Source organism: Oncorhynchus masou, chromosome 30, assembly GCF_036934945.1.
Source record: "Oncorhynchus masou masou isolate Uvic2021 chromosome 30, UVic_Omas_1.1, whole genome shotgun sequence".
Classification (NCBI taxonomy): Eukaryota; Metazoa; Chordata; class Actinopteri; order Salmoniformes; family Salmonidae; genus Oncorhynchus; species Oncorhynchus masou.
In genome coordinates, this window is record NC_088241.1 from 9768423 (window position 1) to 9792740 (window position 24318).

Genomic DNA, 24318 nt, shown 5'->3' on the forward strand with positions numbered 1-24318 from the left:
TGGTGTGAGTGGCCCGTAGCCTTTAGAGGCTTCTACAGTTCACTCTACACTTGCGCACTCGTTGGCTCGTTGATCCCACCATTCCATCAAGCTGTGATTAATCCATTTCCTCTCCCTCTTAGCCCCTCCTCTCCCTCCCTCCGTCCTTTCACTCCCACTCTCCATTTTTCTATTCAACCGCAATTATAGAGTAACCTAATGAATCCATTACTGGTAGTTGTGTGAGGTGTGGTGGCCGCGGTGCGTGTGGATTAGAGAGCACCGCCTGTTCTTTTCATCCGGAGAGCGTTGGTTCTGTCTGGGAGATGGAGATGACAGCATGGCTTTTACAGCATCGCCTGCTGTCCTGCAGCTCTCTTCTCTTTAGCGGTGGCGTTTTTAGCAAAAGCTGCCTCTGAAATCCGATTAAACACCGGGAGAGAGGCTCCCTGGAGATAGAGCTGATAGTGTTGCCTGGGGTGGGGTGGGAGACCTTGAACCAGGATGACGCAAACTAAAGGTGGAACTGGGCTGTTTGTAAGCTACCTCACATATTCCTCCCTGGATGTTCTTTGTGCTGTGTCTTGGTCCGGGTTGAGGAGCGGTTTGAGAAGCTGTTCTCGGAGTGGGATGTGAAATGTGTTGGCTGGTTTTTAACTAGTGTGTCTCAACTGGGATGTGATTGATTTAGTGGTCACGTTGTTATGACAGAGTGTCACCTCCCCTGCTGTCAGCAGGGTGGGAACCTGACAGTCATCACATACACTGCCTCTGAAGGTTTAGCTCCGATGTCTGAGGGCTTTCTCTCATTACACACTCACGTCCGACACACACACACACACACACACACACACACACACACACACACACACACACACACACACACACACACACACACACACACACACACACACACACACACACACACACACTATAAGTATTGATTGAGGTACTTGTCTTACCACGCTTGAGCCCTGTTTGGTCCAGGCCAGGGTGAGGGGAGGGTTGCCTGTCCAGGTGCAGGTGAAGGCTGCGTCCATCCCAATGTCCACGTTCATGGGCTTGGGCTCCAATAGCAGCCTGGGACCAACTGTAAAGAAGCCCAGGACACCATCAAAAATAATACAGCCCTTATTCACCATTCATTATGACTTTATCATATCCCCTAAGGCATTTTCAAAGCATAAAGCACATTACACAGTATCCTCCAAAGACACAATAACTCTTGTGACGAGGGTGGGCATGTTCACAGACACACTACTTGGATTACACTATAGGCTACTAGTACAGTACTATGATACACTGATGTGCTCCACTCACATTGTACATCCACCAGGGTGCTGACGTTGGTGCTGCCCACTGAGTTGGACACCTCACAGGAGACAGGGTCTGTGAAGTACGAGTGGTCTACCGTCACCTCCAGGCTGTCCCCGTTCGCCTCTGAGATCGGGACTCCTCCCTTGGACCACCTGGACCACCAGATCACCACATCACATAGGGTTAGAATGTCAATTTACCACATTACATAGGGTTAGAAGGTCAATTTACCATATCACATAGGGTTAGAATGTCAATTTATCACATCACATAGGGTTAGAACGTCAATTTACCAGCTCACATGGGATTAGAAGGCCAATTTACCAGCTCACATAGGGTTAGAAGGTCAATATACCAGCTCATTTACCAGCTCACATAGGGTTAGCTCACATAGGGTTAGAAGGTCAATATACCAGCTCACATAGGATTAGAAGGCCAATATACCAGCTCACATAGGATTAGAAGGCCAATATACCAGCTCACATAGGGTTAGAAGGTCAATATACCAGCTCACATAGGATTAGAAGGCCAATATACCAGCTCACATAGGGTTAGAATGTCAATTTACCACATCACTTAGGGGTATAAGGTCAATATACCAGCTCACATAGGATTAGAAGGCCAATATACCAGCTCACATAGGGTTTGAAGGTCAAAATACCAGCTCACATAAAGTTGGAAGGTCAATTTACCACATCACATTGGGTTATAAGATCACTTTGGTTTACCAGAACACATTGGGTTACCATGTCACTTTGGGTCACTAGATCATTTTGAGTTGTGCCATAATGATAAAGTCCAAACTGTACCAACTAAAAGGATAATAGTTCCATAATAATGCAGTACACACTGACTCTATGAAAGAAATGAACCCAATAAAGTGTAGGTTGAGGTGCTGTTTTTTACCTGTATCCTGTGATCTCAGGGTTGGCAGAGGCAGAGCAGATGAACAGAACCTTGGCTCCCTCCATGACAGTCTGGGGCTGGACGGACAGGGTCACTGATGGGGGGTCTGCAGGATGGAGGGGAACATTACTGAGAGGTGAACATAGTATGTGTCATATCTATCACTATGGAGGTGGCACGACTTCCACCGAAGTTGGTTCCTCTCCTTGTTCGGGCGGCGGTATGTGTCACTGAGCTAGGACCTATATGAAGGGGTGTGTGTTTGTCACAGAGAGGTCGGTGTATGAATCATTGAAGGGTGAGCGAGTGCATGTGCAGGAAGGCAGAACTAACCACTCTTCCATTAACTCTAAAGTGGTGCTGGGTGAAATGTATTTATTCAACCAAAGCCCTCAACTAATGCCTTAAGTATATAAATAAATATATTATAGATGATATATGTGCATAGACTACTACCTTGTCGTTATTGGCAGTATTTTTGTCACTATAAACTTTACTTATAGGACTATGTCCCAATATCCACACTAGCATACTAGCATCCACAATAGCATACTGGTGTCCATGGACAATACATCAGTACATACTAAGTAGTATGCAAGTGTGATAGTTGGTAGTTGAATGTATTTAACTCTGAGTTCTCCGCCCTCTGACAGAGTGTTGTACCCAAGGTGTGTCCCCATCACTAGGACGAGGGCACTATAGAGGGTTGTACCCGAGGTGTGTCCCCATCACTGGGACGAGGGCACTACAGAGTGTTGTACCTTAGGTGTGTCCCCATCACTGGGAAGAGGACACTACGGAGTGACTGTAGGGGGACACTAAGTGTCACTGAGGACACTCACGCTGGACGTTGATGGTGACGGAGGTCTGGAGTCCGGCGGGGGCGGCGGGGTTGAGGACGCGACAGGTGTAGGTACGGCCAGAGTCCTTGTCCTCCGGCACCACAGGAAGCATACTGACAGCCAGCTCCCTCTTCCCATCCTGCATCCGCGTCTAGGAGAGACAGACCAGAGACATGGAGACAAGACATCTACGATGTTTACTGTACATCTCAATGGTCAAGACAGACACGAGACAGCTGTTAAACATGCAGAGGGAGTTATGAGTCCTTATTACATCCATGAATTAATATATTTTGGTCTCTAAAGAGACAAAGTGGTTTAAGTAGGGGAGTAAGGTTTAGAATAAGTGTAGCCTCATGTAAGGCCCTGCTGAGTCTTCCCCCTCTGGGTGTCTGTGTGACACTGCGGGACCTATATTTCTGACGTGTGAGGCATTCAAATTGCCATCCAGTCCATTGGCATGGCAGTTAAATCATATATTTTATGATGCGCCTGGGGATATGTGCTGTTCCCACATTTCTGAGAGTGCTCCCAGTCAGCGCTCCTTGTTTGTCATCATCTTTGAGATCTATTTATTGCTCACAGGAATCAATACGCCTAAGTGAGGAAAGGGGTAGATTCTGGAGATATTGCCCGTCGCTTTCGAAGGACACACAAAAAACACACACACACACACACACACACACACACACACACACACACACACACACACACACACACACACACACACACACACACACACACACACACGCACACACAGTGCTGTCAGACAGTGTTCAGTAATGGCAGAGGTGTCTGTATTTCTGGGCTTAGCCATGAGGAGGGGGGGCCGGGGGAGGTTTGTCTCACAGGCAGCTCTGGAAAAGGGCAAGAGCAGAGCAGAGCCCATTCCCTGGATGGACGGACAAACAGACAGCTGAATCAATGAATCACTTCCTCAGCCAGACACACAAAAAGCATTTTTACGCTAGATCGAGTCGCATCACTCCCTGTCACCACCCCTCACTCTGCCCCAAGCCACCTCTCCCCCTCTCTACCTCCCCTCACCTACTCCAGCCTTCCTTCTCTCTAAAAGCACCTGTCTTCTTTCTTTCTTTCTTTCTTTCTTTCTTTCAGTGAACTGTATCTCAGTATCTCCCACCCTTCTTCATTTTACTCCCACTTTCTCTCTCCCTATCTCTTCCTCTCCACTCCTGTCCCCCTCCTTTTCTCCACTGTGGGCTCTAGTCTCCTTAAATGTGTCATTTAGCATAGTTTAGCGTGGTCAGAGAGCATGACAAATGTGACTCTTTCCCGACTGCGGCTGGTTCACGCTCTGGCGCGTCCCCCCATTGTGTTTTGGCATTGTTGTGGGTGATTTCTCCTCAGCAGAAATTCTACTGTATCAAACGCTCATGCCTGTCTGAGCTTTGGCATGCTCCAGTTATGTTGTAGTGTCAGTGCATTAGAGTGCGAGGGGAGGGGGAGTAGGGGAGAGAGGAGGGGAGTTCAGGTATGAGTTAAAAGGGGGAGGGGGACTGCAGAGAGGGAGGTAGGGAGAGAAAGAACAGCTCCTGAGAGAGAAAGAGGGAGAAATAGAAAGAAAATGAAGAAAATAGAGAGAAAACAGAGAAACTGAAAAGTTGGCTGAGTTGCTGCATTTTGAGTAGCTGCTGTACCCTGACTTACCTGCTTAGATGGGCTCTGCTGTACCTTGACTTACCTGCTTAGATGGGCTCTGCTGTACCTTGACTTACCTGCTTAGATGGGCTCGGCTGTACTCTGCTGAGCTGTGCTGGTGTTGTGTGGGTGTTAGTGGATCCTGATGAGGTTGGGCATGGCCCTGCTCTCTCTAACCTGCCCTGGCCCGACCTGTTATCTGATTATACTGTAGTCTTTCTGTACCTTGGAGTATATGGCCGTGTCCATGACCTCTCCGTCTCTGTACCAGGTGATCTCGGCGGCAGGCTTGGCCCCCGAGGCGCGGCAGGTGAGGTTGTAGGGTGTGTGGGCCTTCACACGTATGATAGGACCACCCTCCACCACCGGGTCTGTGGGGGGAACTACAGGGAGAGAAGGAGGAAACACAACGCATTCATGTTAGAGGAGAGAAACAACCCACCAAACTGAAAGCTCCTTTTACAGTACACAGCTTCTGAATGAGAGGAACATCTAGTGAGATTAATGTGATGTGTTAACGCTGCATCAATTCATCCACTGCACACAGAGAAAACAATATCCTTTCATCATCGTGTTGGTTCACGAGGTGTGTTTCTACTTTGTAGACTGGAATGGAAACAGACAACTATTGGCTTTGAGAAGAAAAAAACAGAAGAGCTATTTAATTTTCCTTCTTAACATTGAGACTGGCATTAGTACTCTCTTTTACTCCCACTGCTGCCCAGTGATGTTTCATCTGAATTGCTTATTTGTTCATTTATTTGCATGGTTTCGCACACGCTGCTAGCAAGCAGAGCGTGCCACCCCTGATGAAGGCGTCTACCTCCCCAGCCAATAACGGCAGGCGTAAACAGAAGCAGGCCTGCGCCCCGTCTATCTCTCTCTCTTGCTCCCTCCGCTGAACCAATTTCTGTGTGTGTATCTGAATTGTCAAAGGTCCTTCCGCCACTGCGGCCCGGACACTAATGGAATCCGAGTGCTAGGTGATTTTAATTTCCATGCCGATTCCCTTGGCCGTTCTCCCGCCGTTGACTCCTTTGAATGCGCCGGATTGCTTTGGTCTCATCTGGCTGCATTGATTTACACACACACACACACACACACACACACACACACACACACACACACACACACACACACACACACACACACGCACACGCACACGCACACACACACACACTTCAAGACTCTATGTATCTGAGTTCTCGAAACAGGCCTACACACACACCCCGGTCCCTGCTTGATTTGTTCCTGTCATGTCATAATGCGGACATTCTACAAGGCTTGAGGAAACAACCGCCTTTTCTGTCCACAAAGGCTAAGGTCAGTGTGACTGCGGAGGTGGCTCACGCTCACGCTAACCAATCAAACAGCCCATCCTCGCCCACCTCCACTCTGTGCGGTGCGGTGCGGGCATTGTGAAGCAGGGTTTGGGTGGGTGTATGTGGGTGTGTGTGATCTCTATTGACTGTGCTGCACTGTGCTCTCTTGAGAGGCGTGTGGTCGTTGAAGTGTTCCTCATCATGGGTTGTCAGAATTCACATGATCAACCTTTCATTTGCTGCCTTTTCTTCTCTCCCTCGTCTCGCTGCTTACAAAACGCTCACAAAATGACAGAAACAAGCAGGGCAGTGGGGAGACAGAACAGTAGCCTAGCCAAGTTGTTGGTGCATAGAGCTGAGGCTCCAGTGTCAACTGTCTCTCTGCTTTGTTGGGTGTATTTGCCAGATCATCAGAGAGACGTTCAGTAAAGACTAACGAATGTGCTGCTGCCTGTTCCCCCATCGGCCACCAGGTGCCAGCAGTGTTTCACTGTCTGGGAGTCCCACGAGGGGCCTCTCTCTCTCCTCTCACCCCCCTCCGCCATCCCTCTCTCCACCACCACCCTCCTCTCCCCACCTCTGGATGCCTGGTGAATATGTAGATCACTCACTTTGCGTTAATGTAAAAGCTGCCCCACGGTTGACAAATATTGTGACTCGCTGTAAAATGTGCTAACTGTGCAGAACTTGACTTTTAAGTGTCCATGCAAGTCATTTGTGACTGCAGCAATCACATTATCCTAGACATCCACAGTCTTGATTATCGATACTGAAGGAAAACCATTTTTTTTTGCTGGCTCTGTTGGGTTTGAAAAATATTTACAGGGCTGATATACGGCATTAAGTACATTTTCCAGGTGTTATTTGTGAAAGTTGATAACAGCAGGTGATGTCATAAACAGTCCCAAGACATAGAAACCGTGAGCATTTTAAGTGTGTGTGTGTGTGTGTGTGTGTGTGTGTGTGTGTGTGTCCATCCCTCTAGTACAAGGTCAAAACATATTTTAATCCCAATTTTTCTAAACGGAATATCATTTCACGGCAGTGGATGCACAGAGGTTAGTGTGTGTGTGTGTGTGCCTCTGAGTGTGTGCCTGTGTGTTTGTAGTAGCATAAATAGGGCAAGCAAATTGTAAGGGATTTGAGGACACATTAAGCAGTTACTTTGACATAGTGACTTGCGTTCTCCGTCACACGGTCAGAGTTAAGTCCAGAACAGCAGGGCTGACATGGAGCATAACACATTAAAGAGCTTTGCAGTCCCCTGGCACCAGCCTTCCTCTCTCTCTGTGCCATCTGAACGGATAGGGAGGGGAGGGAGGCACACTGCTGCTGATGGGGACAGGATGGACAGATGTCTGCAATGATCCGCTACTGGGCATCTGCACTGGGGACTAACATGGCCTTGATGGAATTATGGGGAAGTGTGTCTGTGTGTGGCAATGTGTATCTGTGTGTCCTGTTCTAATCTCAGTGTAGACCAATTAAGTAGTGGATGTGACCTTTGGGTGCACTGGTGCTAACTACTGAAAGCAGCAACTCACTATAATCATAATCTTTCATGCCAACATAGCGGCCTGGCTAAAACAGGCTTGGAAGTCCTAAACCTCAAAAAAGGGATCTCACAACCACACACACGCACGCACACACGCACACACACACACACACGCACACGCACGCACGCACGCACGCGCACGCACGCACACGCACACACACACACACACACACACACACACACACACACACACACACACACACACACACACACACACACACACACAAACACACATAGACACTTTATGTATATATTATTGTGTGTCAGAACCATAATGAAGATGGGTGCCTGACAATCTCCCTCTGTAGAGCCAACCTGCAGGTTTTGGCTGGAGGGCTGTTGTGCGGATCAGGGTGTGTGTTCCCCTTTGTGTGCCCGTTTGTGGTGTGTGTGCAGCAGCTGTGTATCTTACCTAGAACAGTGAGCTTGGCTCGGTGGGAGCGCAGTCCGGCCTGCGTAGCCTGACACTCGTACACGGCGTCATCCGCCAGCTCTGCCGAGTCGATCATCAAGCTGTGCTCGCCTGATAGCGGGTCGCCCATTAAGGAGTAGCGTGTCCACCCTACATTAAGCCAACACAAGGAATACAGAGAGTCAGAGAATGTGAAAGAAAACAAGAAAACAAACCCAACAATCAACAGCAGAACAACAAACCCAAACTGGAATGAAAAGACTGCAAAATGAGCAGACTCACGCCACAAACAAACGCCAAGGGCCTTTAAGACATAAATGGAAATGGTGCTGCACCACCCCCAGTTAAGCACTGAGCCATTCAGTTGGCTGAGCAGCGTGGGACTGGCTAGCGGAAGGCAGCAGCTACATGCGAGACGGGGGCGTGAGGCGACTGACTGTCCTTTAAAGCACAGACAAAATCAAGATGTAGTGTCTAAGGTCAACCCCGAGCCTCATCCACCTTCCCACTAGTCCAGAACACAGCTAAATGTCAGCGCGTGACACCAGCCAATTGATTATTCACCTTGGTACAGAAGCCTCGGTACAGCCTTGGTACAGAAGCTAAACAACAAATTAAACGCTCTTTGTCTGTTTGAGGTAGAAAGGCTGTCTGCAATATATTTGTTTCTCTCCACCTCCATTAATTTGAGTAGACAGACAGACAGAGAGCCAAGGCTTCCTAATGAGACCATGAATTGATCAGGGGGGAGAGAGAAGTAGGGGAGTGAGTGTGTGAGAGAGAAAGACAAAGAGAAAGAGAGAGATGGGAGACAAAGAGGGGGGAGGTCAGAGAGAGAGAGAGGGAGTCAGAGAGATAGAGGGGGAGAAGAGAGAGTGAGGGGGAGACAGAGAGAGAGACACACAGAGAGATGTTGGTCAGATCACATACCTGGCAGATCTCTCTCTCCACCCAGCGCCAGGCCGTCTTTGGTCCACTGCACCATTCCCCGGTACCCCACGATAACACAGGGCAGAGTCACCGATTGGCCAGACACCACTACCTGGTCTTGGGGCTGCTGGGAAAAGTAGGCTGCTTGGGTAGCTGTTGGAAGAACGGGGGAGGTTTGATGAGTAACATGTAATGATATAGTCTAATAGCATTACTTGAGCCAAATGCATGGCCATATTTAGCCTGGCCCCATAATGGACTGGCCTGTTCATTCTGTTGTTTACATGTTGCCATGTTGTTACATGGGCTGAAAATATGTATTTTCCCTTTAAAATGCTGGCTGAGCTGAGCAGGAAGAGTCAGCTGCCTCATGACTTATTTAACTCTTTCCCCAGACCATATGGCAGCCACCGCGTGGTGACACAAAACAGGCACACCGCGGAGGAGAGAAATCTGCCACTCTTTGGGGGAGCTTTTTGTTAAAATGGATGTTAAACAATCAAAACTCCATTAAGTGTCCCGGGGGAAGCATCCGTCTGAGCCTGCTCAACGTCAACCAAGACACCTGCCTCTGTCTGTTCCATTGCTGTGTTAAGGATGGGACACACACACCGAACATACACACACACACGGAAAGCTGTTGGCTCGCCTTCACTCACACACACTGGAATACTCAACCACACTCACAACACACACCACTTGCGTTGCAACATACACCTGCACACACACACACACACACACACACACACACACACACACACACACACACACACACACACACACACACACACACACACACACACACACACACACACACACACACACACACACGCAAAGTTTGAATACGACTCCTTGTTTCCCCCTGTTTGTGCCACGATGCTGGAGATTGAATATTACAAACCCAACTGGCAGAGGAAGAAGATCGCTCCCCTCCAGAGGTAGAGCTAAACCATTGGGGGAGATATGAAGAGAGGAAGGGGCTGAGAGAGAACAGATTTGGTTGGCTTTATCTCTCCCTTTCCCTTAAAAGAAAGAACCTTACTTCGTTTTTTAAATGCTCTCTCTCTCTCTCTCTCTCTCTCTCTCTCTCTCTCTCTCTCTTTCAATAGGAGAATGGGGGGGGGAGCCAGGGGGAAGATAAAGAGGGGTCTATTCACTCAGTGCTAAGCCCCTCTCCAATGGTTCTCTGGGTGGGAGTACTTAAACAGACAGGCTGGGGGGGGTCTCCTGGGGAAAGAAAAGCCGGTGAAAGGAGGGCAACATACGGCGGCCAGAGACGCGCTATTGTCCTCTTGTCCCTCTCTTTTAATAGGCCTCTTCATTTCCAATCAATCCTGCTAAATGCAAGTTTAATAGCTTTTCAATAGCAGATTTTTCCCCCCGAGGGAAGCTAGGATTTTCTCTCTCCTTCTCAACCCGCTCACCCCTCTCCTCTCTCTCCCTCTCCCCTCTCTCTCACTCCATCACCCCTCTCCTCTCTCTCCCTCACCCCTCTCCTCTCTCTCCCTCACCCCTCTCCTCTCTCTCCCTCTCCCTCTCCTCTCTCTCCCTCTCCCCTCTCTCTCACTCCCTCACCCCTCTCCTCTCTCTCCCTCACCCCTCTCCTCTCTCTCCCTCTCCCCTCTCTCTCACTCCATCATTCTCTCTAGCTTTTCTTTCTTTTCAAAAGGGGGCTTCCGAGGTTGGTTGGCGGTGTTTGTTCCCTACTCAATTATCCACTTCATCTAGGGCTGGACCAGGACCACTGACTGAACCCTGTTCTTCTCTTCCTCCCCCACTTCCCTAACCTCCCTCCCTCCAGTATAATCAGACCTGCCAAACAGTTAGTCCATCAGGAACGTGAGTTCTCCATGGCTCAAGCCTTGCAGCTTGCAGCTCTCCTAACACCTACTGCTTTCCCACGTCTGCCCAAGCACTCTCCTCCTTTCTTCTCCTTTTAGGATGAGAAAGATGGAGAAATGGAGAGAGTCATGTATAATTAGCAGTGAATATCACCAGGAAAGTCCACTAACCCCAATTCCCTTCATATTGCTAATGTCTTTAAATAAGCATATCAATCTGTGTGCATGTGTCTGTATCATAGACTGTAGATCAAAAGAGTCCAATTTGAGTGTCAATGAGCAGTGAAATGTTTTCATGTTCAGGCTATTAAGCATTTGGTAAAAGCTGGCATTTTCTAGTCATGCCTTCAAAACTGCTGCTTTTATAGGCTGTCTGTCCCTAATGTTCGTTTTTTTTAAGCTATTTCGAGCATTTTCATAGGTCGCTCCGCTGGATGGCGCGTTGGGGATTTTACTCTTTATGTTTGCTGCAGTATAAACATTGATTGCAATTAAGTATCTTGCCCACAGTACCTAATGTTTACAATGGGTCATCCTTTATCACACTGGCAGGTTGTTAGAAATGGATTACATCTGTTACCTCTGTTACTCTCTCTCTCTCTCTCTGTCTCCCTCTCTGTCTCTCTCTCTGTCTCTATCTCTCTGTGTGTGTGTCTCTCTCTCTCTCTCTCTCTCTCTCTCTCTCTCTCTCTCTCTCTCTTCTCTCACACACACATGTATGGGTATATTTTTATATATAGCCTGTGTGATACAGACTGACAAATTGCTTCACACCATGGAGTGATTCATTACATTCCAAATTCCTTATTGAGAATGCTCAACAAAACATCTCCGCTACCTAATGAGTCATTGCATATTCCTTTAATTCCTCCTTGCTGAATTAGCCAATTCCTTGACGGTGTATTAGCAGCTTAATTACATGAATACATTTCTGACAGGGGAGAGAGGGAGTAAAGGAGAGGACAGGGAGGGGAGAGGGGCCGTGGGTGTGAAGTGGTCCTCGTGTGTTGCTGTCTACCGTCTCTCTCTCTCTCTCTCTCTCTCTCTCTCTCACACACACACACACACACACACACACACACACACACACACACACACACACACACACACACACACACACACACACACACACACACACACACACACACACACACACACACACACACACACACACACACACACACACACACACATTCAGTCTACTTACAGAGGGACCCTTGTCAATTGGCTGCCATTGAAACTACACTGAAAAGGAAGGTGGATGACCTGTGGGTTTATTTGTTTTATTGAGGAGGTGTGTTTGTGTCTGTGTGTGTATGGTACAAGTTCTGCTTGGGAAAGGTAATGATGGGCTGGTACTTTTCAAAAACAGGTAACACCTCTGACCTGTGTGTGTGTGAGTGTGTGTGTGTGTGTGTGTGTGTGTCCATCCCTCCAGTACAAGGTCAAAACATATCTTAATCCCATTTTTTCTGAACGGAATATCATTTCACGGCAGTGGATGCACAGAGGTTAGTGTGTGTGTGTGTGTGTGCCTCTGAGTGTGTGCCTGTGTGTGTTTGTTGTAGCATAAATAGGGCAAGCAAATTGTAAGGGATTTGAGGACACATTAAGCAGTTACTTTGACATAGTGACTTGCGTTCTCCGTCACACGGTCAGAGTTAAGTCCAGAACAGCAGGGCTGACATGGAGCATAACATATTAAAGAGCTTTGCAGTCCCCTGGCACCAGCCTTCCTCTCTCTCTGTGCCATCTGAACGGATAGGGAGGGAGGGAGGCACACTGCTGCTGATGGGGACAGGATGGACAGATGTCTGCAATGATCCGCTACTGGGCATCTGCACTGGGGACTAACATGGCCTTGATGGAATTATGGGGAAGTGTGTCTGTGTGTGGCAATGTGTATCTGTGTCTCTTGTTCTAATCTCAGTGTAGACCAATTAAGTAGTGGATGTGACCTTTGGGTGCACTGGTGCTAACTACTGAAAGCAGCAAATCACTATAATCATAATCTTTCATGCCAACATAGTGGCCTGGCTAAAACAGACTTGGAAGCCCTAAACCCCCAAAAAGGGATCTCACAACCACACACACACACACACACACACGCACGCATGCACACACGCACACACACACACTTTATGTATATTTAACACTTAAGTGTCCTCGTCATGCTAGTGTAGTTTCCATGGACAAGCAGGGAGACTCAACTACCTACTTCAGCTACACAGGCTCCCCTTGGTTATACAATGGCACTTAAAGTGTGTGTGTGTGTGTGTGTGTGTGTGTGTGTGTGTGTGTGTGTGTGTGTGTGTGTGTGTGTGTGTGTGTGTGTGTGTGTGTGTGTGTGTGTGTGTGTGTGTGTGTGTGTGTAGACTCAGGCTAAGAGGTTCTGAGCTCAGTAGAGGCAGGAACAGTTTCTATTTTAGGATAATCTTGAGCGTCCTCTCTTCCCATCCACTGAAGTCCGGCTCTAGAGAGCACCGCCCCGATCTAACAGGCTCTATATACATGAACACTCTCAACTTGACTGGGCAATTGCTCCATGCAGTACTAATTACAATTGTCAAAAAATATAATCAAATATCTACTCGTGTCCTGTACATTCTGACAGTAGCAGTGTTCTATGTGTCAGTGGTGTTGGTGTGGATATTCCACAGTGGCAGTGTTCTATGTGTCAGTGGTGTTGGTGTGGATATTCCACAGTAGCAGTGTTCTATGTGTCAGTGGTGTTGGTGTGGATATTCCACAGTAGCAGTGTTCTATGTGTCAGTGGTGTTGGTGTGGATATTCCACAGTGTTCTATGTGTCAGTGTTCTATGTGTCAGTGGTGTTGGTGTGGATATTCCACAGTAAGTGATCAGTGTGGTGTTGGTGTGTATCTATGTGTCAGTGGTGTTGGTGTGGATATTCCACAGTAGCAGTGTTCTATGTGTCAGTGGTGTTGGTGTGGATATTCCACAGTGGCAGTGTTCTATGTGTCAGTGGTGTTGGTGTGGATATTCCACAGTGGCAGTGTTCTATGTGTCAGTGGTGTTGGTGTGGATATATTCCACAGTAGCAGTGATCTATGTGTCTGTGGTGTTGGTGTGGATATTCCACAGTAGCAGTGTTCTATGTGTCAGTGGTGGTGTTGTGTGTTCTATGTATATTCCACAGTAGCAGTGTTCTATGTCTGGTGTCAGTGGTGTTGGTGTGGAGTGGTGTTGGTGTGGATATTCCACAGTAGCAGTGTTCTATGTCTCAGGGGTGTTGGTGTGGATATTCCACAGTAGCAGTGATCTATGTGTCTGTGGTGTTGGTGTGGATATTCCACAGTAAAAGAGAGAATAAGAGGGGGAGGAAGCACAAGCAGAAAAAAAAGAACACAAAACAATCAGCAAAAAAATGTCATGCTCGGAATAAACAAACCCTCTCCCCAAATACCATCTATTGTGCTGTGTCTAGATAAGGCCTCTATATCGGGCTGCAAATGCAAGCTCCATTTCTCTGTACTGAATGGTGATCCTTTTGTTTTGACTCAGGGTCTTTTGTCTTCCTCTCATTGTCTCTTGCTGCATGTGTTTGTGTGTGTATATGTGTGTGTATGTGTAAATATCCCTCTGTATGTGTGAGCGTGTGTAAAACGACAGTACATAATGCTTAGGCAGCCGAGCAAAATTATTTGTTCCAATGGGGATCCCTGCACCCGACTGTCTCAGGTCTGATTGGGCCAGACTGTAATCTCATTACCATGTCTCCTACAGGAGTTGTGTGGACTTGGAGCGAAGCGAGCAGAGGATACCACCCACCACCCAAACACCACCATAGTCTCTAGTCTCCAGACACAGACACAGGCTGAATCTGTGACCGCCTGCATCTGCTTCTCTGGTCTTAGGACATGGTCCTGGCTGAAGCATTCCTGTGTTTGTCTCTCTCCCTTTATCTGGCCTTGTCTCTCATGCCTTATCTCCTCCCCGCCTTGCATTCCAGACGCACTTTTCTTCTCTCTCTACCCATAACCCCCCTTTTCTCCCCTTTGTGTATTTTTGTGTCTAAATTGCAGTCTAACAGCTTTTTAAGAGCTGTTTTGCTGGAGTTTAATCCTCCTAGCCTCCCCTTCCAGCCTTTCTTCCATTGTGAAGATTCTTGGCTCAGACCGGGACCTCTTTTATACGGAGAAGATCGGCTCATCCATCCACCCGCCTGCCCCCCCTCCCCTCCCCTCACCCTCCATACCCACCATTCTCTTCTACCATCCCTCCGTCCCTCCACACGTCAGCCTCTCCGCCAGATTCCCCCATCTCCCCTTCCTCTGTGTATCTCTCAACCTATAGAGTCAGTCAGCCATGATCCCTGAAATCAGTGTCTTGCAAGCTCCTTTTCAGAGTTATATAAGGCGTTACTAATTGTTGATTTGCCTCCTCCATGGCTCTTTCTGACACCACTCGCCTTCTCCTCTACACACTACCCCTGTCAGCATCGTTACCCAGCCTTCCTGTCCCTCTCTCTCTCTCTCGCTCTCTGTTCTCCATCTCTTTCTCTATCTCTCTCTCTCATTCACACACTCACTAATTCTCTCTCTCCCTATCCCTTTCTCCTCCTCTTTTTCTCCATCCCTGGCGTGAAAATTGCAAGGGTTTGTGTCAGCTTGTCAACACACTGTGCTAGAAGAACCAGGACAGCAGGAGGCAACAACAAGAAAAGACACACTGGAGTGAAAACCTGAGGTACTGTACGGTTGTAAAGAAAAATAACCATAAAAGTGGTCTCCTGTCAGGTCTCAATTGTAAAGGGCCGGGGCTGTAAGAGGCGATTGATGGAATGCTGTAATCAGTCCGTCACATGTGCTGTCACCCTGCATGACGTTGATTTCCACGCTGCTCCCATCAGGGCGAGGCGGACTGCAAGAAGGACGGGCCAATGAGGAGCTTACCGAATGGGCAAGCAGCGGCTGTGTCTCCCTGGGCACCTGCCACCGCAAACACAGTGGATGGAGTGATAGAGAGGTAGAGAGGAAAGGAGGAGGGGACGAGGGGTGCTGAAGGGAAGAATACTGTGTGTGTGGAGTGTGTGTGTCTGTGTAGGGTGTGTGTGTGGAAGTGTGTGGAGTGTGTGTCAGAGACACTGGCACGGACACCTCCTGTGCTCTCTCTGGTGTCTCTAGCGAGCAAGAGAAGTTCTCTGAGTGTCATTATACCACAGTTGCCATCCCATCCACTGCTCCACTCCAGTGCCTAAGAGCTGACGCTATACAGGGGGTGGCTGGCTGACTGGCTGACTCTAGAACTGGAAATGAAAAGCCATGAAAAAAAAGAGGAGGGCAGGGGAGGGTGTATAAAATTGTCTGTACACATCAGCCAACAGTCTTGACAAGATGTTGATTGAGCCAGCCTTGTCATTTGGTTCCCTCTTGCCCCCTGGTGTTTTCAGTACAAGACAGCTGCTGGCTGAATCAGTGTGTCATACTCACTCCTAGTCCGCCCCCTCGATCTCTCTCCTCTGTCTCTCCCTCTCTCTTCTCCCTCCTTCTCTCTAGTACCCAGTATAATTGACTGTGCTTTTAAATCCTTAACTTCTTGTGCTGTTTGCAAAACCCTGGGTTTAGCGCGCACACAACAGCTGACATGCTGGATAAAATGGCACTAGTGCTGAACATGTGATGGGAGGCCTAGCTGCTCAAAGATGGGATGCAAATCAATAAATACACTCTTCTTCTTACATCCACCCGACTTCACTCCCCTGCTGCAGAAAACCACAAGTAAACAACAACAAATAATTAAACAATTACGGATCTTTTCAATGTTTTATAGATTTTTAATGTTAAAAAGTGTCACCTCCCCTTTCTCGCTCTCTTGCACTTTCTCTCAAAGGCAAAGGAAATGAAAACAAAGGAATTCTCCACTTAGTCTCCACCACTGGGACTGGGCCCAATGCCCTGGGGTGTCAATTAATTTAGTCCAGGGATTTGTGGCCTACACTTCCTAATTGAGCCCAGTGGAGGTCCCCTTGGCTCTTTGCGATAAGAAGTAGTTTCATAATGAATACTTTTTTTCTTCCTTTATTATGATTATTTTTTAATTAGGGTGGTAACGTTGTAAATGTATGCATGTCAGTACTATTGTTGTCTGCTGATGCTGCTCTGCTGTGTGCTGGTGTTGTTGAACTATAAAGCAGAGGCAACCTCTGTCAGTAACAGTGGTGGCGGCACATTGAAGTCGAAGCAATTTTTTGTGTGTGTTTGAAAATAAAGAAAGTCTGGTTCAATGAGAGTCTCATTAGTGCTGCTTAATGTGTGTGCTTTATAAAGCTGAGAGGTTAATGTCGAATTGGCATCCATTCCGTTTCCCTCTAATTTGAGATGGAATTTTTTCTCTTCCCAGGACTTGACAGAGGGCTTCAGAGGGAGAAAATGACTTGTGTGTGAACTGTATATCCAGCAGGGATAAACATGAATGTAATTAAACCATTTCACAATGCTTTTTATTCATTTTCACTCTCACGGTTGCATCACACAATTATTTATTTTTTTGTCTAGGCTACTCTTCCCCACACCTCTGAAACTCCCCGGGCACGTAACTCCTAGCGATTACACAAATTACCCAGCGACGTCCCGGGAGCCATAGATCCCGGGGAAACAGCATAGACCTCTCCTCCACAACCCCAGTGCCTGTCTCCTCTTACAAACCGTCTTCAAACCATCGTTTATTCATCAATGTCCGCAGTTTCACCGGCCACCACCGTTTCTATTCCCCTTTCTCTGGGAAATATGGGGGAAAAGGCAAGTTGTGATAAAATGGCAAACTTTATTCCGTTCATCCGATTACATCTGCCTGGAGACACTCTTTTACAATTGGTGATAACTAAGGGCTTTCAGAGTACAATAAAGAGCAGAGAGGGGGAAGGAAACGTTACCTGGCGACCTCAGTACATCCTGCTTTGGGAAAAAAGGGAATAACCGGATTTCCTGAAACTTCATTTCTTAAGCGTTGATTAGTGCAGCCGCGTAATTAGAGTGAAATGTGAAGTCAGGCTTTTTTTCCTTCAGATTCCACCGCTTCCTCTAGAAAAAGCAGGCCGTGATTAATGAATAAATGATTAATGAGAGAACAAATTAATCAATTAATTATTAAGCAAGCACTCTGAACAAGAAGACGGGGAGGATGGCAGCCAGCAGGGAAGAAAAGGGATGGAGGGATGGGTTGAGGTGTGTGGTATTAGAAAGAGGGGGATTTGGAGGGAAGGGTCTGCCTGTTTGTTCACTCAGTTTGTTTAGTTTTTCCGAGGTGGGTGGGAGGGAGGGAGATGGAAGACAAGAGTGAAGCCAACCCTTTAACATTTGTTCAGCTCGTGTCTTCTTCTCTGTAAACTCCTGACTCAGCTAGTACTGTCTTGTAAGTGCTGATCTTGTAACGTCAGGCTTTGCAACTTCTCCAGTACATCAAGGCTGTAGTCATGTGGTTGTGTAATGGTGGAGCCTGGCAGAACCTCATACTACTATGAGGCGGTCTGTGGGCACTGGGCGGCGATGTTGGTGGGCGGTTACTGCTGGCACGTGGCCACACGACCAACACCCAATGCCCCCCTTCTCTCTCCCGCAGATAACCCAAAGTCCCCCCACACACACCCCACCCCCTGGCTTTAAGTAGGACACCCCATCAATTTTTGATAATGTGCGGCGTGGGCCTCTCCAGTGTGACCAGGGGCTGATGAGACATCGCGGCAGGGACTTGATGTATGAAATGTGGGCCTGGACTGTAATTGTGATCTACTGTAGTGTTTCCAGCCAAGTTTGACCTTTTTTCTTCCATATTCATCGCTGCAGTGATATAAACTATGTGTGATCTAATCCCCCCTCAGGATCCCCCCCCCTTCTCCCCCTTTACACTTTACTTAGTGCTGGGGGGACTGGCAAATGTCCCATAGTGCACACACAACAGGATATGACACACAAAATATTATTTTATGATGAGATAGGTTTACTGAGGGCCATTAAAATGCAACATAACTATAAAGCCTATCCTCCTCCACCCTACTCTTACCCCAACCTCCTCCCTTCTTACTCCAGGAAAACATATCCTCAAAGCTTGAACAGGAGAGGAATAGCTTTCATCCCGGCTTGGTATCCTTCCTGGCATTTATTGCTGGTCTTATTAGCAGAGTTGTGAGTGGCAGAGGCAGAGGCAGAGAGAGCGAGGCAGAGGCAGAGGGAGAGAGAGAGAGAGGCAGAGGGAGAGAGAGGCAGAGGGAGAGAGAGAGGCAGAGGGAGAGAGAGAGAGAGAGGAGAGAGAGAGAGAGAGAGGCAGAGGGAGAGAGAGAGAGGCAGAGGCAGAGAGAGAGAGAGAGAGAGAGAGAGAGGCAGAGGGAGAGAGAGAGAGAGGCAGAGGCAGAGGGAGAGAGAGAGAGGCAGAGGGAGAGAGAGAGAGAGAGAGAGAGGCAGAGGGAGAGAGAGAGAGAGAGAGAGAGAGAGAGAGAGAGAGAGAGAGAGAGGCAGAGAGGCAGAGGGAGAGGGAGAGGGAGAGAGAGAGAGGGGGAGAGGGGCAGAGAGACATCACAGCAGCAAGATTTCTGACCCGTTGTCACAAGAAAAGGCCAACCAGAGAAAAACAAACACAAATGTACATATTTATGTTTATTTAGTTTCCCTTGTGTACTTCAACTATTTGCATATCATTACAACACTGTATATAGCCATTATATAACATGTGGAATGTCTCTATTCCTTTGGAGTGGAATGTTGAGTCATGTTTACTGTTCATTTTTTATTATCTATTTCACTTGATTTGGCAATGTAAACATATGTTTACCATCCCAATAAAGCCCTTTGAATTGAACTGAATTGAGACTGAGAGAGAGGGGGGCTGCAGGGAGGGTCTCTAAGGGCCCTCTGGAGAGAAGGCTGCTGCAGCCCTGTGGAAGAACAGAGAGATGGGGCCACAGCACAGGGCATCATCCTCAGCCTGCTTGTACATGCCTGGTAAAGGCCCTTCTCTCTCTCTCTCAATTCAATTCAATTCAAGGGGCTTTATTGGCATGGGTAACATGTGTTAACATTGCCAAGGCAAGTAAGGTAGATAATATATAAAGTGAAATAAACAATAGATATTAACAGTAGACATCACACATACAGAAAGTTTCAAAACAATAAAGACATTACAAATGTCATATAATATATATATACAGTGTTTTTACAATATACAAATGGTAAAGGACACAAGATAAAATAAATAAGCATAGATATGGGTTGTATTTACAATGGTGCGTGTTCTTCACTGGTTGCCCTTTTCTCGTGGCAACAGGTCACAAATCTTGCTGCTGTGATGGCACACTGTGGAATTTCACCCAGTAGATATGGGAGTTTTCCAAAATTGGATTTGTTTACGAATTCTTTGTGGATCTGTGTAATCTGAGGGAAATATGTCTCTCTAATATGGTCATACATTGGGCAGGAGGTTAGGAAGTGCAGCTCAGTTTCCACCTCATTTTGTGGGCAGTGAGCACATAGCCTGTCTTCTCTTGAGAGCCATGTCTGCCTACGGCGGCCTTTCTCAATAGCAAGGCTATGCTCGCTGAGTCTGTACATAGTCAAAGCTTTCCTTAATTTTGGGTCAGTCACAGTGGTCAGGTATTCTGCCGCTGTGTACTCTCTGTGTAGGGCCAAATAGCATTCTAGTTTGCTCTGTTTTTTTGTTAATTCTTTCCAATGTGTCAAGTAATTATCTTTTTGTTTTCTCATGATTTGGTTGGGTCTAATTGTGCTGCTGTCATGGGGCTCTGTAGGGTGTGTTTGTGAACAGAGCCCCAGGACCAGCTTGCTTAGGGGACTCTTCTCCAGGTTCATCTCTCTGTAGGTGATGGCTTTGTTGTGGAAAGTTTGGGAATCGCTTCCTTTTAGGTGGTTATAGAATTTAACAGCTCTTTTCTGGATTTTGATAATTAGTGGGTATCGGCCTAATTCTGCTCTGCATGCATTATTTGGTGTTCTACGTTGTACACAGAGGATATTTTTTCAGAATTCTGCGTGCAGAGTCTCAATTTGGTGTTTGTCCCATTTTGCGAAGTCTTGGTTGGTGAGCGGACCCCAGACCTCACAACCATAAAGGGCAATGGGTTCTATGACTGATTCAAGTATTTTTAGCCAAATCCTAATTGGTATGTTGAAATTTATGTTCCTTTTGATGGCATAGAATGCCCTTCTTGCCTTGTCTTTCAGATCGTTCACAGCTTTGTGGAAGTTACCTGTGGCGCTGATGTTTAGGCCAAGGTATGTATAGTTTTTTGTGTGCTCTAGGGCAACAGTGTCTAGATGGAATTTGTATTTGTGGTCCTGGTGACTGGACCTTTTTTGGAACACCATTATTTTGGTCTTACTGAGATTTTCTGTCAGGGCCCAGGTCTGACAGAATCTGTGCATAAGATCTAGGTGCTGCTGTAGGCCCTCCTTGGTTGGTGACAGAAGCACCAGATCATCAGCAAACAGCAGACATTTGACTTCAGATTCTAGTAGGGTGAGGCCGGGTGCTGCAGACTTTTCTAGTGCCCGCGCCAGTTCGTTGATATATATGTTGAAGAGAGTGGGGCTTAAGCTGCATCCCTGTCTAACCCCACGATCCTGTGTGAAGAAATTTGTGTGTTTTTTGCCAATTTTAACCGCACACTTGTTGTTTGCTCTCTCTCTCTCTCTCTCTCTCTCTCTCTCTCTCTCTCTCTCTCTCTCTCTCTCTCTCTTCCCCTCTCTCCATATTTCTAACTCGTGTATCCCTGGTGTTGACTCACTGGTGCTGTTTTCTGGCCCAATGGCAGCGTGGAATTGCAGATTTCCTCAGAGCTCAGTGGGTGTGAATGGGTCTTTGTCCTGCTGGCTGGGCTGGCCCATTGACTGGGGACCTGGACATATGGTCCCTGACTGTGTGATGTGCTGGGACGTGCCTAGCTGAAGAATGCTGTGGGCTGGGCCCTTGACCTCTGCCTGGCCCTTAACACCTTGCCTGCCTGAGCAAAGCTGGTGGCTTGATAAACTTAACCACTTCATTGTGTCACTCCATTTTTCTGGAGTGGGGTTTATTATTTGGGGGTTCGTTAGTTGAGGGACAGATGTGTGACTGTTTCACCACTCACACTCAAACACACACAAAGGAAGAGACACAAACAAACACACAGAGATGCAAACAGAGAAAACACACACACACACACAAAGAGAGAGAACTAGAGAGAGAGAGACACACACACCCACACGTTGCTCTGCAACTTGCCAATCTGCCTGGCTGCAGTAATGGATAGTCTTGGTGCCAGTATCTTTGATGTTCAGACGTATACTAGAATAATCCCACTGTGCCTCGGTGTGATAAGGCCTTTAAATTAAGTGTCTAACAAGGACGTCCAGGGAGTCCACAAAGGTGACATTGCACCTAAGTATAACCCCATCAAGCAGGAAAGTGGACCACTATCTACCCACACCATGACTGTCCACTCCACACAGCAGCCAAAAAGTTTTAGTGCTATTATGCCAAACGGCTATCTCTCTTCTCTCTCTGCAAATACTGATTTATACATTTTTTCATTTGCAGTTCACAGCTCTGTCTTTGGCCCCTGGTTTGTGGCCCTGATAAACAAGTGGCTCTTAAAGCCATCCGGTGAGATTATCGATCATTAGACAGAGCGTGGAGATAACCCTCTCAGCTGGCCATATCGTCTCTACAGGATATGGTATGAATCACAGGAAGTTGAGATCAATCTACTCTTCATAGATTGTGCCTCTTGATTACAGATAGGAGAAAAAAATCCCATTTGGCTTAAACCACCCCAATGCCTGGGAGTGTGTATGTGTGTGTGTTTAAGCACAAGAGAGAGAGAATATTGGGAAAGAGAGAGATTGTGTGGCATATCATATCTTGTTCTATTTCTATGACTTCTGGTGTTTGCTGAAGCCGCCTCTCAGCCTCCCATCCTATTCCACCACCGCCATGCAATCTGTCCCACCTCCACTCCTTCACTCTCCTCAGCCTGGCCTACCCTTACATCTCCCTTCTTGAGGAAGGCTTCTTTTAAATCAGAATTAAAACAGACTCCAAACCTCCAGCTCTCCCAGGGGCCGGCTGAAAGCAGCCTAGAACAATCAAGCAGACAGATTAGAATTGAAAAGAAAAGAGGAGGAAGGAGAGTGGGAGAACCGGAGAGAGGGCAAACCTCTCTCCCTTCTTCCCTTCTTCCCTCCCCCTCTCCTCCCTCCTTCGGCTCTGTCCCTCCCTGTCGCCGACAAGGTAAAGAGAGCTTGTAGAGGGGCGTGTTATACAGTGCTGTGGGACACAAGTTAGAGTAGAGTGGTAACACCAGGCCAACTTTACTTTCATCACCTAGCCTACACTCATCCCCCACCCTTTCACTAATATTCTATCTCTCTCCCTCTCTCCTCTCTTTTTCCTCTCTGGTCCCCCCTCTCTATCTTTGCCGGCTCTTACATATTGCCTGTGAGAATGGCAAACAGAGGCTTCTTAAAGCACTCCTCAGAGAGCTATTTGCCATCCCCCTTTCCGGGGTTCTCTCTCTTTCTCTCCCCTTCTCTTTTAACAAGGTGGAACGAGACTAATCCCCTAGAGGCGGCTGTTTGAGCGATAAGGTTAAAATGGGCTGAAAAATTGGGGAAGATTATTTGATATTGGACAGATTGAATTATCTGGAGTGAGAGGGAGGGAGGGAAGGGAGTAGAGCAAAATAATTGTTCTGCAGTGCCCCAGGAGGAAGGGCTAGTGTGGAGGAGGAGAGAAAAGAGAGTGAGAGAGAGAGAATCTGGTTTTATATTAATGGTCATCAAACTCAAAAACAAGTCAGGAGAACGAAAAAGGTCTTATTTTTTCCTCTCAAGAGTCCAATCTTCCCAATCCACATCCCTGCTAATTTGACTGTGAAAATGCAGTCTGTCTGAGTCGAGCCAGGAATTATACATATGTGTGAACTTTCTCGCTGGCGTTGTGGCGAATCAAACTCGTTGCCCCCCCCCTGATTAGGCTTGTGTTCAGGTCTCTCATGTTCCCACTCGCCCCCCTGCGCTAATTACAGAGTGGGCTAATTAATGTAAAGTGTCAGAGAGGACCCTGCCATCACATGCACACACACGGTCTAACAAGGGAGAGAGAACGTTCTAACACGGGAGAGAGAACGGTCTAACACAGGAGAGAGAATGTTCTAACACGGGAGAGAGAACGGACTAACACGGAATAGAGAACGGTCTAACACGGGAGAGAGAACGGTCTAACACGGGAGAGAGAACGGTCTAACACGGAATAGAGAACGGTCTAACACGGGAGAGAGAACGGTCTAACACGGGAGAGAGAACGGTCTAACACGGGAGAGAGAACGGTCTAACACGGGAGAGAGAATGGTCTAACATGGGATAGAGAACGATCTAACATGGGATAGAGAACAATCTAACATAGGATAGAGAACGGTCTAACACAGGAGAGAGAACGGTCTAACACAGGAGAGAGAACGGTCTAACACGGGAGAGAGAACGGTCTAACACGGGATAGAGAACGATCTAACATGGGATAGAGAACGGTCTAACATGGGATAGAGAACA

General features: G+C 47.4%; 1 protein-coding gene across 10 annotated transcripts in view; it reads right to left on the reverse strand.

The window, feature by feature from the left end:
- The window catches only part of LOC135522024 (kin of IRRE-like protein 3), a 54595-nt gene that overhangs the window by 6027 nt on the left and 24250 nt on the right, over nucleotides 1-24318 (reverse strand). For all 10 annotated transcript variants that reach the window (XM_064947905.1, XM_064947906.1, XM_064947897.1 and 7 more), the window contains exons 2-8: nucleotides 8923-9075; nucleotides 7993-8142; nucleotides 4929-5086; nucleotides 3045-3195; nucleotides 2203-2308; nucleotides 1300-1448; nucleotides 942-1069 (exon numbers count right to left, since the gene is read on the reverse strand). In XM_064947905.1, coding sequence (XP_064803977.1) covers nucleotides 942-1069; nucleotides 1300-1448; nucleotides 2203-2308; nucleotides 3045-3195; nucleotides 4929-5086; nucleotides 7993-8142; nucleotides 8923-9075 — 995 coding nt within the window. The remainder of the gene's footprint in view (nucleotides 1-941; nucleotides 1070-1299; nucleotides 1449-2202; nucleotides 2309-3044; nucleotides 3196-4928; nucleotides 5087-7992; nucleotides 8143-8922; nucleotides 9076-24318) is intronic.